Source organism: Aythya ferina (assembly GCF_964211825.1).
Source record: "Aythya ferina genome assembly, chromosome: 7".
In the NCBI taxonomy this organism is placed as follows: domain Eukaryota; kingdom Metazoa; phylum Chordata; class Aves; order Anseriformes; family Anatidae; genus Aythya; species Aythya ferina.
In genome coordinates, this window is record NC_140302.1 from 32,075,095 (window position 1) to 32,091,018 (window position 15,924).

Genomic DNA, 15,924 nt, shown 5'->3' on the forward strand with positions numbered 1-15,924 from the left:
GCAACTTATTTTGTTGTGGGAATCATGGCATCCTTTCCACTCTCTGCTTGGGGAAAGTAGCGAGAATGGCCTGTATTGGATTGATTGTCCTGCTGAGTTCACCACAAAATATGTTCTCTTTTTCCAGCTACTGATCTTCTCTTGGCTTGGAACCCCATTTGTCTGGGCCTGGTGGAGGGAGTCATCGGTAAAGTTCAGCTTCATACAGGTACGTGTTCTTTCTTTTTGATGCTGCTAATGCACTTTGGGTTAGGGTCAGTGATACTGTAAATAAAACTGTTGCTGAAATGGGTGATGTAATGTTCTTTGCAGTGGTGGTGTAAGCCAACTCAATAAATTTGCCAGTGTTTATATTATAGCTGTGCTTTGCAAATCCCTCTTCTTTCCAGTGCATGCATTCTGGTTTGTCGTTGTCTGATTAAAAGATGGAGAACTGCGCTCACAAATCATGCAAGTCTGTTCCCTGAAGTCCTGTCTGAGGCTCCGTGTGAGATGCACCCACTTGTATTTTTGCACTTTTTTTTTTTCAATAATGCTTTCAAGCTTTTTTGTTATTCGTAGGGCACTGTGCAGCAACTAACAATGCAAGTGTTCACAAAAGTCAAGTTTGCAGGTATTGAGAATTAAAACCTTAAGAATGATTATTACCTTGGTGGATCACTATTCGAAAGTAAAAGGAACATTCAGAGACTTCTTTGTTAAATAGGGATATTGTAAGATGTAGCTGTAAAATAAAAGCAGAAATAGAATGTATTGTGGTTCATATTAAGCCTGTCTTTAACTGATTCTAAATAACTTTTTTCAGTAAAATAAAGTCAATCTCTTTGCTTTAGTCAGCTGTAAATTCCTGTAGCCAAAATAAATACCTGTTCTGGTATATACCAGCTTTTATCTATAAGGGGACTCTTATTACCAATAGGGCTCTAGATGTCTCTTTATGGGCAGCTTTTCTACCTGTCAGTAAACTCTGTTCATTTACTGGGTGCTGGTCTTTTTGTAAGTGCTTAAGCCCTACGTCTCACGTGGTGCCTGGCTGGATTATCAGTACAGGTAGGGTCTGAAGGGGTACCAGGAAGGGTTAAGTGCTGAAATGGATCAGATGTTTGTGGCACGTCACACACACAGACAGCTCAGTCAAGGTGGTAGTGGCACATTAACAACAGAGAAGGAAGGAAAATGGGGACTGCTGTACCCCTGAATATGACGGATTGAGTTCTGGGAATAGTTGGCTCCATAGTCACTGTAACCCCTAGGTCTTGCTTCTGAGAGAATAGTTTAGAGCCCATCTCTTTTCATAAGCCTATGATTGCTTTCCCTTTCCAGCTGCATCACTTATCTTTGAATTTCACATGATGTTTGTCTGTCCTCCTTCCGTCGATCTATTCAATCACCCTTTCTGATCTGATGATATGAAACGGTTCAGACTCTGCACTTCTCTGACACTTTCCTTCTCATCCAGGCTGTCTGAGCTGTTCAGCATGTCCTGTCCATAACCAATGGATGAATGATGGCTGAGCTCCAGCAATGACCTTTTTCTGCTGTGGGAAAATGCTCCATGCTTGCTTGTAACATGTTTGTGTTTATTAACCAAGCATTTAGCTCCACAAAGGCCTCCCCCTTCTCCCTAGGAAGCCTCCTATAAAAGCATTTGAAGAGGGAGACCTTGTTTTCAAATACTTTCTGGAAGTTCTCCTGTGTCATGGCAACTGAATGTCCCTGCTTGTGTGCTTACTGGGAGGTGCTTCTGCTTATGGAAGCTGAGCTAAAACTCCCCAGCATGTGACCCTTGAACAAGTGCCAGCCTGCTGCTGTCAGGTAAATCAAGGTTATCAGGGAATAAGCCCGATACTGCTCTTCTTTCCTTATGTCCTTCACAGCGACTGTATCAGTTTTGCTCATCCAGGCGCTTCATTCGCTTGTTGCTTAGGCCAGTGCTGGCGTTTTGTTTCTTTGCCTTGTTCAGGTAGCACATCACAAACCACTTACAGACCTTCCATCCTGTGCATCTTGCTGAGGCATTTAGTGATGCAGCTGTCCTGTAGACAAATGTTCATTCTCTGTCACTTCAGTGAGAGATAAGTCTGTAGTTATTTATCTCTAATCTTTTGCTGAAGCCTCTTGGTCCCCTGCATCTGCTGACAGTTCCTAAAAATTGTCTTCATTGGGTTGCAGCCCAAGTGAGAGGGCTGACTGAGGTGGCTTTCATAGCTAGTCCTAAACCTATTCATGTCGATGAACTCTTGCTTGCTTATTTTGAAGTGCAGTTTTATGTAATCCTCTAGCTGAGTCATCTAACACTGTAACAGTAACCTGTCTTCATTACTTATTCGTGTATCAATCTTTGTCACCTGGAAACTTTATCAGCAAGAGTTGTATAAATATTTAACAGTGCTGGACCATTATCTCCATACTTGGTAAGAGGACTGGGTTGTGGAAGCTGGATGAGATACTTCTTTTTCCCCAGACCTCGTATGTGTCAACAGGAACAGGAGGACTTGTTGCTCTGATTTTTTCCACTTTTCTTCCCCCCCTCCCTTCCTTTCCTGGACTATAAGGATCAGAAAACTTATTTTGAAGCTCTTCTGGCTAACTAGTCCTGTTTGGGCTTGTTCTGCTCAGCATCTTGTCGACTGATACTGGAAACTTTAAGTATTAAAATTGCTACCAGTATGCTCAAACTGTCACGAAGCTCATATGCACTTTATCTTGGACATAGATCCTTACGTATTCTTGAAAGATTTGCTCAATGCAAGCATCCTGGAATAGTCCTAAGATGACCTTGAAATAACCAGATTGACTACAGGGGCATTCTTGATTTAGCACTGGCAGTTGCCAAATTGCTGTAACTAGGGATGTGGTTTGATATGCTCTTAATCTTGCTGGTTCTGTTGCTGACCCAGCACAGGAGAATTTGTAGAAAAGCTCTCTTGGCAGGGGAGCAGTCTTGTGAGAAACTAGCTAGCCAATATTGCATGTTTTTCTAATTCTGTAAAGAATTTTTTTGCCCAAGAGGATCAGTTGTACATCTGGACACAATTGCACGCTCATTTCTGAGATGAATTTCTACCGAAGGTATCTTTTGGTTCTTCCCCAACTGTCAAGTTCCTAAAACAGACTTTTCTGGGGGGGACAGACCTATGATGGAATACTTGAAGGCTAGGATATGGGCTCTCTTACCCTCTGTTGGCCCATCCCAAGATGACAAGTAAGAAAGTGTGGGGTAAAAATAGGAATACAAAGGGGAAAGAACTTTAGGATGTGTCATGAGGACAACTTACTGAAATACAACATTGCTTGCTTTCTTGGTATAGAGACACAGAGAGTAGTCTCTGCACGTGCTTGCCCCTGTACGGAAAGAGCATCTCTTGCATAACCATGGTCTCCATTAAAGAGTATTAATCTTATGTTTTGTGATACATACATACAAAATATAAGGATAGCCATTCACTTGCCTTTAGTTGAGATTCCAATAAGTAACTAAAATGAGCTTTTGTTAAAATTTAGTTACTACTTTACCCTCTAAAATAGTAATGGTAGCCTGAAATCAAATTCTCAGTTGAGATTTTCTGACTTGCTTTAGCAATTTTGATTTCCCTTCACTTTGTTAGAAGAGCTTTGGCTTTTAATTACTGAGGTTCCTGCAGGTAGTATCGTTTGCTGGTTCAGGTGCACTTCTTTAGTGGTGTAAGTTCCCATGCAGAAGTTCTAATCAGTTATTAGAGACTACTTAGTGAGTTAATGAAATGTCGAGGTGCCAGAGTATGCTCAGTATAATAATCCTGTATATCTAATTATAACCAAGGCTGGATTTCTTAGCCAGGGCCAGCCAAATTCCACTGAACTCCTCTGTTGCAACCACACGTTTTTCTGTTCTGTGGTCAAAATGCATTTTAATGTCTGTGCATGGGAAAAAACACAAAACCACTGGTTAATTAAGACCCGGGTTAAACACTGATGGCAAGTTTCCACAGACTCTACACAGAAGGGAAGCGAAATTTTTCCTTCCCTATCTGCAGGAAAGGAAAGCCCTTTCTGTTAGCATGCCACTGGATCTTGATAGAAACAATAAGTGGTTCGCTATCTAAAATCTCTTCTAGGAAGTGCAACTGCTGCTGTCTCTAACTTCATCTAATCAACAACTTAAGACACTTGCTTTGCTTTCATCTAAATTCCTTGAACAAACAAAAATAAGAAGATGGTACCATAGTAATTCTTGGCTAGAATCAAAATACTTGCAAAAAACATAATTTATAGCAAACTTAGGCAGTTTAAGACAAGTTATTGCAAGAAAAAGGTACTTGGGAGAACTAAATGGTAGATTGTTTGGGAAATTTTAGAAAATAGCCTAAATGGCAGTGATGTGCTGACAGTAAAGCTGAATTCCAGGTTCAGGGAGAAACAAGAGGTGATGGTTTACTTAAATACAGTGCTTTAAATCAGTTGTTGCCACCTGCTCTGCCACAGTTCATAAAACAGTGAAACAACAACAACAAAACTTTACCTTTAGGTGGATGACTTAAAATGTGCAATCTTCTGTAATGAGGTGGAGCGGTGGATCTCCTGTGTGTACCACACCTCCTACGTTGGGCAGGCAGTAAGCAGTCTTTTTCCCTTAAAAAAAAACAAGTTTGACAGAACTACTTTTTTAACTGCAGAAGCACAAACTCTGGCAGATTCAGTCATCTAGATGTTGTTGGCAATTACAATAAGCTTTTATGGCCGTTGTTGAAGCTTTTACTTCAGGGTATATTTTATCTGAATAATTACTTTTGGACTGTTTCTTTTGATCTGCCAGGAAACTCCTGTTTTCTTTCAACGTTCTTTGGCTCTGGCTATAAGACAAATGGAGTTTTGAAACGAATGCCAAGATGACGGAGTCCTTTTTTTCCTTTTTTTTTTTTTTTTTTTAAAAAAAAAAAAAGGCACTCAAAGGATACAGAACTCACTTGACTGTACTAAGTTCTTGTTTACTGCTAGCAGGGCTTGTTAATATAAGGCACTTCACTTTTTTTGGGTAATGGTGTCGTACTGATTATTTTGCTTGAGCTCTAGATGGTGTATCCTTTCTTGAAAAAAATCTGCTTGTTTGTTGAAATACCGATCTCCTCCTAGGTGTGTGTTGTGTGGCTAACTTTCTGTAGGTGGGAACAAATGAGACTAGAACTGCACAGCAAGGCTGTCTGGGTGCTCGACTTGCTGCCCTCCTGTTAAGCCTGGATTGAGTTGGGTTTCCAAGGCCCTGATTATTGCACAGGATAACCTAGACCACCTTTTTAGATGCAGGGATAGAGACCTTGATCTGCTGCTGGGGTTTTTGACATTTCAGTTTCGACATTATAGCTGGTGCTTCTTGAAGGTGATGGCATCCTGAGATCCCTCCCAGCCAAAATTCTCTCATCCTGCAGAGATCGTGATTTTGATGTTGCGTTCAGGCAGCAGTGCAGGGCTCCTCTTAGAAGACTGCATAAATTAAACAAATGGTGCATGACTTCCCCCTTTTCTCTCTCCCTCTTCCCTTTTGGGAACAGCCTCTGGTTGTCACAGCACGTTTGTAATTCAGATTTTTCAATTCAAATTTTAGAAGATGCTTGGTGCCCTGTTAGTAAGCATGTTGCACTACTAAAGATAATGGTAAAGAATTGAAGTACTGACTGTAGATGCACTGCTGTGCATCACCACAGTGAATATTGTCTTTATATAAACAAACTTGCTCAAACACTTTGTCAGCGTTGGGCAGAAATGTTGAAGATTTAATTGGAAAGATGCTCACAGCTTTGAAGCTTAAATTCTATGCTGAAAATATATTGAGAAAATATCCTGGCTTTCCTTACGTTACAGGATGTGCAGAAATACATTGAAGAAATTGAAGGCTAAAAAGCTGTTTGGAATTTATTGAGCAAGGAAAACAAGCTTTGCATTTGCTGCAAAGCCTCTAAATAGACTTTTCAAAAGCTAGATACAGTATTTCAAAGCATAACACGTGATACAAGCTGCTGCCACGAGTATACCATAGTTACCATAGCAAGCTTTTAATGCTTCTGTAGGACTTCCTCTGTTAAACTCTGACTTCTCCTCAGTTAGGAGAACTAGTGAGCTTGTCTTTAAAACTTTCTGTACCTCTTCCATCTCTTAACAGACCTTTTGCTTTGACTCTTAATATCCCAGCATACCACTAGCCTGCTGATTCAGCCGAGGAAACCAAAGTACTGTTACCTGTGGCTGGCCTCTGTTGCTGTTTGCTGTACAACAGAAGGTGCAAAGGGAAAATCACAGCTTGCTGCCTGGTGATCCCTGCCTATTCTTTTCAAGTTGTACCACGGTTTGTGATAGTACATTCCACTGCGTGTGCATCATCCTAGAGACAGCCTAATTGCTGTAGATGAAGCAGTGATGGCTTTACCTTTAATGGGTAATTCTACGAAAATGTCTATCTTTTAGGTAGAGTAAATACTTTTTTTTTTTTTTTTGGTTTTGTTATTGTAATGCCACAATAGTGAAACAGGGCAGCAGCAAATAATTATTCACTGGACTTTTCTGGTCAAATAGCTTCTGGCAGGGGTTTTGCACTGAGAGAAAAAATTCTGACAGATTAGTTAAAGCAAATGACTTCACAATAAGCCTCTATTAATCTTTCTTCAGATTTGCCATGGTGGCTACTTCTAATTCGTCAGAAAGCATTGATTGGCAAACTTCCAGGGGACCATGAGGTGTACAAAATAACAAAGATCGCAGTGATTCCCCTTTCTGAAACAGAACCTCAGGATCTGGAATTGGAGGTATGATTATCTTTAATAAATCATGATTTTTTTCCCCTTTTTTTCAGTGAAATATAAATGTGAAGAGTAGATTAAATACATGCCTCCTTGTGGTGTATGTGGAAATGTTGAACAGTTTTTTTAAATGCTGCTTTGATTTAAAAAATGTTTATTTGAAATAGCAAGATGTGCTGGGGAGGGAAACTAGGATAAAATGATGTCCACATTTAATTGAAAACTCATTATAAAATTTGTTCTTGGGATATATATTTTTAAATTACTGTAATTGAGCACACTTCATATGTGCTTTTTGCAGGGAAAAGCTGTCATATCTCCTCTGAATCAGGAGGGCATATGTTTTTTTTTAAGGATGCTCTTGATTCTATCCTGTTTTGGGATATTAATTCTATAACTTGGCTTCAAAGCCAAAAGAGAATTGTTAAAGGAAAAACATCATAAGTGAATAATACTGACTTACTTTAAAGGCTTGGTGGTAAGTGGAGGTGGGTCTGGATACTCATCTCACCTCAAACTGAGGCAGACAAGCAACCAAAGGGGAAAATGGCTTTTATAAAAGGAAGAGGAGAGAATTGTGCTATAGCTGGAAACCTGTATGCTCTCCCTGTGTTTCAGAGAATCTTCCCTAGGTTTGTGGACTTTGTAGACTTTCATTAGTTTCCTTGAATTTTCTAGAGGCTATTTAAATTTTGGCTTTAATTCAATATCATTATTGCTCAGCTTTGTAAAAAACATCACTTTGGGATAAACAAGCCAGAGAAGATTACACAGTCCCCAGATGACTCAAAATTTCTGCTGAAGACTCTTACTCAAATTAAATCCAATGTGTCTGCTCCAAATAAAAAGAAGGTAAAGTTTTTACTCTTTTTTTTTCTCCTTTCAAAATACTTGTTTAATAATTAGAATGTTAAGGTGGGTGGGTGATCAAGTGCAGCAGTAAGACCTGGAAAGAAAACCAGTAAGTCTGGAATGTGCAACTACCTTGTTTTGAAGTTTAATTTCATTTTTCATTACTTCACTGTTGTTTTTATATGTTTTTTTTTTTTTTCCATTTTGAAATTGTATAATTGCTGAGTAACTGCCAACAGAACAGCTTCCTAGGATTTGTTTCTAGTGAGGTTCTAAACTTCTGCAAGATGTTCCACATATGCATCTCTTGTCAGAAAGACAAAGTTTGGCACACAGTTTCTCATACTTTTATTACTATCTTGAAAAAAAACAAATGCTTTAGACACCATGGTTTGGATATGAAAGTTTAAAGAATGTTAAAATTAGAGCAGGTAGATGCAATATTTTAGTTTAGAAAACCATACAGTTTGGAAACTTTTCTGAGCCAACATTCAAGCAGCATGTTTGAGTCTGAGTGCTCTGGATGTCCTTCCTGATAAAAGTACTTTGGTGATATATGATATTAACGAAGATGCTTGCACTTGTGTTAATCTCTGCTAGGAATTTTAAGATCCTGTTCCTCAAAGAGAACTCACAAGGTTAGAAGTAGGTTTTGGCAAATGTGGCTAGAATCCTTTTTAATAAAAGGAAGACATAAGCCATTATTATTATTTTTTTTTTTTTTCAGATTAAAGAAAGCAAAGAGAAAGAGAGGCTGGAGAAAAGACTATTGGAGGAGTTGTTCAAAATGTTCATGGATTCAGATTCTTTTTACTACAGCCTTACCTATGACCTAACAAATTCTGTGCAGAGACAGAGTGCGTGTGAGAAAACTGACTTGTCACTGTGGCGAAAAGTAAGTGTTCTTTATTGTTGACCAGCACACCTAAAACATGCGTGGTCCAAATTGGACTGGTCACATTCTCTGATAGTACAGTCTGAAGATCTTGCCCTGTTACTGGCTTCAGAGCATGGGAGTGAAGTGTCCAGCAGTGTGTTTTGAGCTGAACTGTCATAGTCAAAAGTAGTGAACTCTACACTTGGATTTCCAGTTGCTCTGAATAATGTTGGTGGCTTTACCAGAGAGATTTACAAATATTAATGTAAAATGTTTCAAAAAAAAAAATCCCCTTGTTTTTTAAACAGGTTGATGACAGATTCTTTTGGAACAAACACATGATTGAAGATCTCATCATCACTGATGTGAGTCGTGTTTTTAACAATAGCTGTGCTTTATATGTACTGTTCGTTTGTTTTAGTTGAAATGTTTACTTAAAGCCTCATAGAGTTTACTTAAAAACCTGTTTAGCAGACAGGTCATGATCAGGGCTGTACCTTCTGCCGCTGACTTCCTGGGCAGCTCAGGTTCCCTTCTTCCCCCTCCCAAACCTTTGGCAGCCTTTTAGTCAGTCTGCATTCACTACTAGTGAGCAAACTAAACTGTAAAGAGTTATTAAAATATAGTAATGCAAAGTAACTTCATATACAATATGCCAGTTTGTACTGATTTCTGAAGGCAAGCTTAAGATCTATTTATCTTTGAAGTAAATTTTCACTGAAGAGAGCTGATTACTTGATAAGGAGGAAATGCCAGAAAGGAAACTAACTCTGAATTCCAAAATTTTGTAATGTGAAACAATCACAGAATGGTTTTTGTCTTCTGAAGTGAAGAATACTAACGGAGGGAAAGATGCTTGTACCTTTTACAGAAATAAGAGAAGGATATGGCAGAAATTTCTTTAAAACGTGAAAGGCATGTGAAGCAACTGCTTCTAAATGTGGGAAATAGCAGAAATAATTGTAGGTAATATGAAACCAACAGGAGCATAATTTTTTTTATAACCTTCAGAATACTGAAGTGGACTTCTGGATTATACCCATCATACAAGGATTTGTGCAAATTGAAGAACTTGTAGTAAACTATAGTGAGTCTTCCGATGATGAGAAGAGCAGTCCTGAAACTCCCCCTCAGGAATCAACTTGTGTAGATGACATTCATCCAACATTTCTGGTGGCACTTATTTCACGGCGGAGTCGGCACAGAGCTGGTAAGGAAATGTAAAGGATGAGGATTTTTCTTAAGTACTGGAGAGGGATGCCTGAGGTAAAACTTCAGTGCTGTGCTGTTCAGCAGATGAACAGCTCTTGTCAAAGTAGGCACTACAGCCTGCCTGCTTATGCGAGAACAGTTACTAAAACTGAGCTTCACAAGCTTCCTCTTGTGCACTGAATGTATCCTTGGAAATGATAGTTCCAAGATGAATTTCCATCTTTGCAAAGAACACTGATTAGGACCTTGCATATGACTGTCCTGATGTGACACTTCAGGCATGAAATAGGCCTGGCCTTCTTTTCTGTAGAAAGTATATATCTTCCTGGTCTGTTTCTGGGAGCTTATTATGAGAAGTTGAGCATCTGTCTGTAAAGATAGGCTTTAGGTTCATGGAAAACATGAAAGCAAACAGTAAAGTAAAGCTTCCTGCTGAGCTTGAGGGGACAGGGAGTAATGCAGCCTTTGGGGTGGACCAGAGTGGACCATTTGTGACCTGGCAGTGCCAGTAAACTGCTTGGCCCTGGCAACTGACTTTCTACTGTATGTAGTATGTCAGTAAATAAAAGTTCATGTAGTCAACATATGTTTGGGGAATTAGAATAAGATTAAAGAAACTTTTATCATTGATCATGGATTTTGGCAGGAGTGCTCTCGTGTTCAGAAGTTACCAAAGTTACCCATCTTTAAGACTAATAATTAAATGTGAATTGATCGTTATTCTTGTTTCTCCTAGGAATGCGGTACAAGCGAAGAGGTGTTGATAAAAATGGAAACGTGGCAAATTACGTTGAGACAGAGCAACTGATTCACGTTCATAACCACACTCTTTCTTTTGTGCAAACAAGAGGCTCTGTGCCTGTCTTCTGGAGCCAAGTTGGATATAGATACAACCCACGGCCCCGACTGGACAAGAGTAAGTATTGCAGCAGCGTGCTTAAAGATCCGTTCCCTCTCTCCACCCTGTTATGCACTCAAAAGTGAACTTTTTAAGAATGTCTTTTCAAGTAAACTATAGTAGTAGAACAATGCTGAAGTTGATTGAAGTGATGAAAGACCATAAAAGTAATTCTGTAGAAGCTCTCTCTAGGTATTTAAAGCAGAGCTGTCTTTTTGAAGAGCGTAAGTTTGGGTATCTGGTACTTCAAACAGAATTTGTTGCTAACAGCCTGTTTCTGTCTAACACTGCTCTGCCTTGTAGGTGAAAATGAAACAGTGTCCTGTTTTCGTGCGCATTTTGAAGAACAGCTGAAAAATTACAAAAAGCAGGTGAGGGCTACATGACAGTCATCGTACAAAAGTGCAGGGGATGAAAGTTGGGGTTTTCAGTTTTCCTTGGTATTGCTGATCTGGGTTGGTGGCTTTAATTATTTTTTGAGAAGCTTGGTTTTAGACATCTGGAAGGGTTGTGTGCTAATAAAATCTTACAGAGTTTCTCAAGTAACTCTGGACTGTGGTAATTTACAAAGACGTTTAAGGCCCACTCTTGTATACCTGTCCTAGCAGTTCGTAGCTTCTTTGTGCTAACATTCAGATAACTTCTAGAGCTTATTTGATCTCAAGTGCAACCTAACAAAGACCATAAAACTTCCTCAAGGTTACCTACAAATCTTTTTTTTAACTTTTGTACTCTTTATTACATGGTATCAGCAAGTCATGTTCTGGGGGATAACAAGTGTTAATTGTTTACATTTTTGACAGGTTATTATTAATTTAGTGGATCAGACAGGCAGAGAGAAGATTATTGGAGATGCTTACCTTAAACAAGTTCTTCTGTACAACAATGCAAATTTGACTTATGTTTCATTTGACTTTCATGAGCACTGGTAAGAAACCTTTTTAAAATGTTGCTTTTCATTTTTATTTGGTATGGGAGGAGGGTAAGGAGGAGAAAGCCACTATTTCTGCATGAAGGTTTCTTCTAAATAGGAAAAATACCTTTTGTAAAGTAAAATAACGTAAAAAGTTTAAGTTGGCATAAACAAACATTGCTTTTTTCTTAACTTTGTACCCAATCTCTGTTAAATTTACACTTATTTATTAGGCAAAGCTTAAAAGTTGCTGTACCTTTTTAAGCAAGACCTTCCTTACCATGCTATGAATGTCCATCTGTGTGTAACCTGCTTTTCAAATAGTGTAGCATTCTGCCCTTACGAACAGCTTATAGTAAAGAATTCTGTTCCTTTTGCTTCTTTTCTGAAAGAACCCATCAAATGTTTAGAGAATTCTGGTATTGTTGTTCCATGATAAAAGAATATACTGGATTTTACTTGAATCCAGTATAAATAGCTGCTGTTTTCATGACTCTGCTCTGGCATGCTCTAGTGCAGTGTTCACACGCCCAAGCATGTGAATTGTCACACAGGCGTGTGTTTCCCCTGCCTTCCTCTAGCAGACTGCAGTTGTAGACAAATACAAAATCTAAAAATTATGTTTTAATATTCATTTCCTAACTTAATATAGGCTCAGGATCTGTCCTGAAGAAGTGTTATGGACCCAGTGTGTCACTGGCAGATACTGTCTGAAATGGGGGAAAGGGAAAACCCTCAAAATACTTATGACCTTTAAGAGAATCCTTTTCTGTAAGGACATCCTGGGTTGATCTGCTACTTTACTAACATGAGCTTTCACTTTTGTTTGCTTACTCTTCTCCCAAGAAGTGCTGTAGCAAGGACTGTTTTCACACTGAGCATGAGTGAGTAGGGAACAATACTGAAAATACAGGATTTGGCAGGGGTGGGGGAAGGATGTCTGTAGGTGTGTTAGTACCATAGGATCATTGGTAAAGCAGGGCAGGCTATCTCAATTTCATTTCATAGTGGTTATTTTTGCTGACTCTGCATAAAATGAGTACAGAATGTTCCATGTTCCTGAATAGTTGCACACTTGTTACTCCTAATAGATTCAGGAATGCTGAACCTCTTGCCTTGGTTTAAGGTATTAAACTGTTTAAAATAGTTCTGAATTTTAGCTGCTGTTTAAAGTTTGTCAGAATATCTGTCTCTCCCACTTAGCCAAACCCCTGTCATTATTTTGTATTACTTGTAATAACAGAATTTCACCGAACTTAGTTTGAACTAAAGTAGAGATCTTTCTCTATTTCAGCCGAGGAATGAAGTTTGAAAATGTTCAAACACTGACTGATGCCATTCATGATATTATTCTTGACATGAAGTGGTGTTGGTAGGTACTTTACTGTTTTCAGACTTGTATGAAATATTTTTTTTTTGGGGGGGGGGGGGGGGGAAGTACCTGTTTAGAAGCCTTGACTTTGTCATAACTGTATGTTTTGGTGTCGAGCATTTGCATTGGGGTTTTTGCATTTAGTGTTCTGAAGTGTTGCTGTTTACAGACCTACCAGCAAAAATTTTCACATTGCTTGAGGTTTGCTGCCTTTAATATTTTTACGGCTGCTTATATTAAATGGGCATCACTCTGTATTTGATCCAAAGGCCCTATAACTACTCTTTGAAAACAGTAGGCATTTTTGATCTTTAGTTTATATTAAAGTTTGTGCATTCTGAAATGAGGATGGCTGCAGACTTCCATTAGCTACAGTGTATTGTTCAACGTTTTCCAAATGAAATATTACTGCCATTAGGTTTGCTTGTGTTTCGAAGTTAATTTCCTTCTCTTGAAAGTTGGTATTATGTATGAATTGAATTTAACACCTGATGGCATACCATATCAAGTTTATGGCCTAAATAGGACGTGTTTGGATATGTAGTCTAAACTAATGAGATGTGGACTTGAGGAACGATAAGTGAGAAAAAGGGTACCTAATCCTGTGTGACATGTAGCTGAGTTGAGTGAAACTAAATTGTATTCTGAATATAAGACTTCCTGCTGTCTGTAGAAGCTGGTACCTTACCCTGCTTTTGCTCTTTTTCTGTTGAAAGGGTTGATCAAGCTGGTGTGATTTGTAAACAGGAAGGGATCTTTCGAGTTAACTGCATGGACTGCCTGGATCGTACCAACGTAGTACAGGCTGCTATTGCAAGAGTGGTCATGGAACAGCAGGCATGTACAAATAATGTCTTTTAAGTATTGAATACCTCCTCAGAATTCACAGGGAAGTTTTTGTTACTGAATACAGATAAACTTCTACTGGATACTGAGAAACCTCTACTGGAAAGGGTTGCTGCAAATAACACAGTGCTAAATTAACTTGAAATCATTCTAAAACGGTGATTTTCTTCACTAGTCTTTTTCTTCAGAGAAGAAAGGACTATCTGTCCACATCTTGAGACGTCTCTTGTTTTGATTTAGTCATTTTAATTTAAGCTGTGCAGTAAAAAAATCACTCCCCCAAATGAAATGTTTAATGACTAAAATCCAACTTTAAGTTGGATGCTATTTTAGCTACTTCTGAGTGAAATACTGTGGTGCAACACATAGGGAGATTTGTTGTCTCCCTCCATGTAGAAGAACGGGAGTCAGTTCGTGCTGTAAGTATCAGATAGCTGACCATCTTCCCTCCCCTCCTTCCTGCCCCAGTATTTTTTTTTTATGCAGAAGCTCAGTGATGAATATTCTTTTTCTTGAAAGGATGTCTGTAATATCTTGTAATAGTAGTTGTAAATAAAACATTGAAGCTTCAGTTACAGCCCAGCCCACACAAACAAACCTGGCTATACATAAGGTGAAGGCTAGAAGATGAGGTGGGCCGTCTGTAAGGATGAAGAATGAATGGTTCTTACCATTGTATCTAGCAGTTACTGTTTGCAGATAACAGGACGAGCACTTGCCATAAACAATATTTGGGATTGAAGTGGGATCAGCAATCTATAGTCATCTTAGACTAGGTTAGTTTCTATCTTCATTACCTCTGCAAACTCAAAGACCCTGTTTTTAAACTCAGAATTACACAGATTGTTGTGGAGAGGACTTTGTTAATCAATATTATAGTATTAGTTCATGATGTGCTGTGTCATTTTCAAATTAAATCCAAAGTACTTCAGAATCAATTCATGCCGGAGAAGTGCCCCGGGCTTTGGAAGGTGATTGATGTGGAGTAGTTATGATTACAAGTATCTTGCCTTTTTGTTTCCTAGCAGCTATAGGACTTGTTTTATGTCAGCTGGGAATGTAACAGGGTTTTCAAAGTCCATGAACAGCTTTGTATCATTTTTCATTTAACTTGCAAATATGCTTGAGCACTTCATGTTATAAGCTATAAATTAAGGTTTGCTATTGTATCCCTGCAGTGGGCCTAACACTTAGTGACTACACTGCAGTTATGTGTGGTAATATTGACTTCAGAATGGGACACTGCAGCGTAAACCAATTTAGTATGTGGGAAAAGACTTCAGTTTGTATTATACCCGAGACTTATCATGGAAAAACCTTAAGTACTGTTTGTTCCGGAGAGTAAGATATCTGGCTTTCAGTATCAGCGTTAAACAGTAATGGTCCAAAATACACAAGTACTAATTATAAACACAGCATACAAATTTGCTAGGAAGGTTTTCTTCTGGGGGAGGGATGAATTTGGAGCGACTGCATTGGCTTTAGTGTCTGCAAACAAAAGATCAAGTCTTCATGGTGTCTTCTTTTCTTGTAACTGGAAAGAGATTCCACTTTATTTCCAGACCTTTGTTATGAATGCCCTTGCAATACAAGGCGTTAACTTATTTAACCTGTTACCTCTGTTAAAGTTCTGTGACATCTGTTCTTTTGGGAGTTTCTCAGAGGAAAAGATGCTTCCTGTATCTTGAGTAACTAACTTCCTTCAGTTAAGTTTTGTGAAGATTGACTTCTACACCCATACTTCATATTACTGCTGAGACCAGTGATTCTTTTGGTGTGATGTTTCATGATGAATCACAAATTCATTATTAACAGTGAATTTAATCTGAGAAATGAGAAGGTTGGGCTTCTTATTCAGACCATATAAAATTTAACATTGAAATATTTAAGTGTTCTTTTTTTAATCAAGCTCTGATACTGAGAATGGCTTTATCTGGAACTGTGTATTAATAAGTATGTCAAATTCCAGCTCAAAAAACTGGGTGTGATGCCACCAGAACAGCCTTTGCCGGTGAAATGCAACAGAATCTACCAGATAATCTGGGCAAACAATGGAGATGCCATAAGCAGGCAGTATGCTGGCACAGCAGCCTTGAAGGTAAGGGGTAAAGAGTTGTCTATTTTGATACTGAACAGTGAGTTGTTAGAGTTCTACCTCCAGTGGAGAATTCTCTTATGCAAGAA

General features: G+C 38.7%; 1 protein-coding gene across 2 annotated transcripts in view; it reads left to right on the forward strand.

Moving 5' to 3' along the window:
- Positions 1-15,924, forward strand: part of INPP5F (inositol polyphosphate-5-phosphatase F) — a 38,994-nt gene that overhangs the window by 14,177 nt on the left and 8,893 nt on the right. For both annotated transcript variants that reach the window (XM_084526534.1, XM_084526535.1), the window contains exons 2-13: positions 128-208; positions 6,640-6,776; positions 7,494-7,622; positions 8,350-8,517; positions 8,808-8,864; positions 9,511-9,709; positions 10,448-10,627; positions 10,913-10,980; positions 11,413-11,537; positions 12,817-12,894; positions 13,611-13,731; positions 15,710-15,838. In XM_084526534.1, coding sequence (XP_084382660.1) covers positions 128-208; positions 6,640-6,776; positions 7,494-7,622; positions 8,350-8,517; positions 8,808-8,864; positions 9,511-9,709; positions 10,448-10,627; positions 10,913-10,980; positions 11,413-11,537; positions 12,817-12,894; positions 13,611-13,731; positions 15,710-15,838 — 1,472 coding nt within the window. The remainder of the gene's footprint in view (positions 1-127; positions 209-6,639; positions 6,777-7,493; positions 7,623-8,349; positions 8,518-8,807; positions 8,865-9,510; positions 9,710-10,447; positions 10,628-10,912; positions 10,981-11,412; positions 11,538-12,816; positions 12,895-13,610; positions 13,732-15,709; positions 15,839-15,924) is intronic.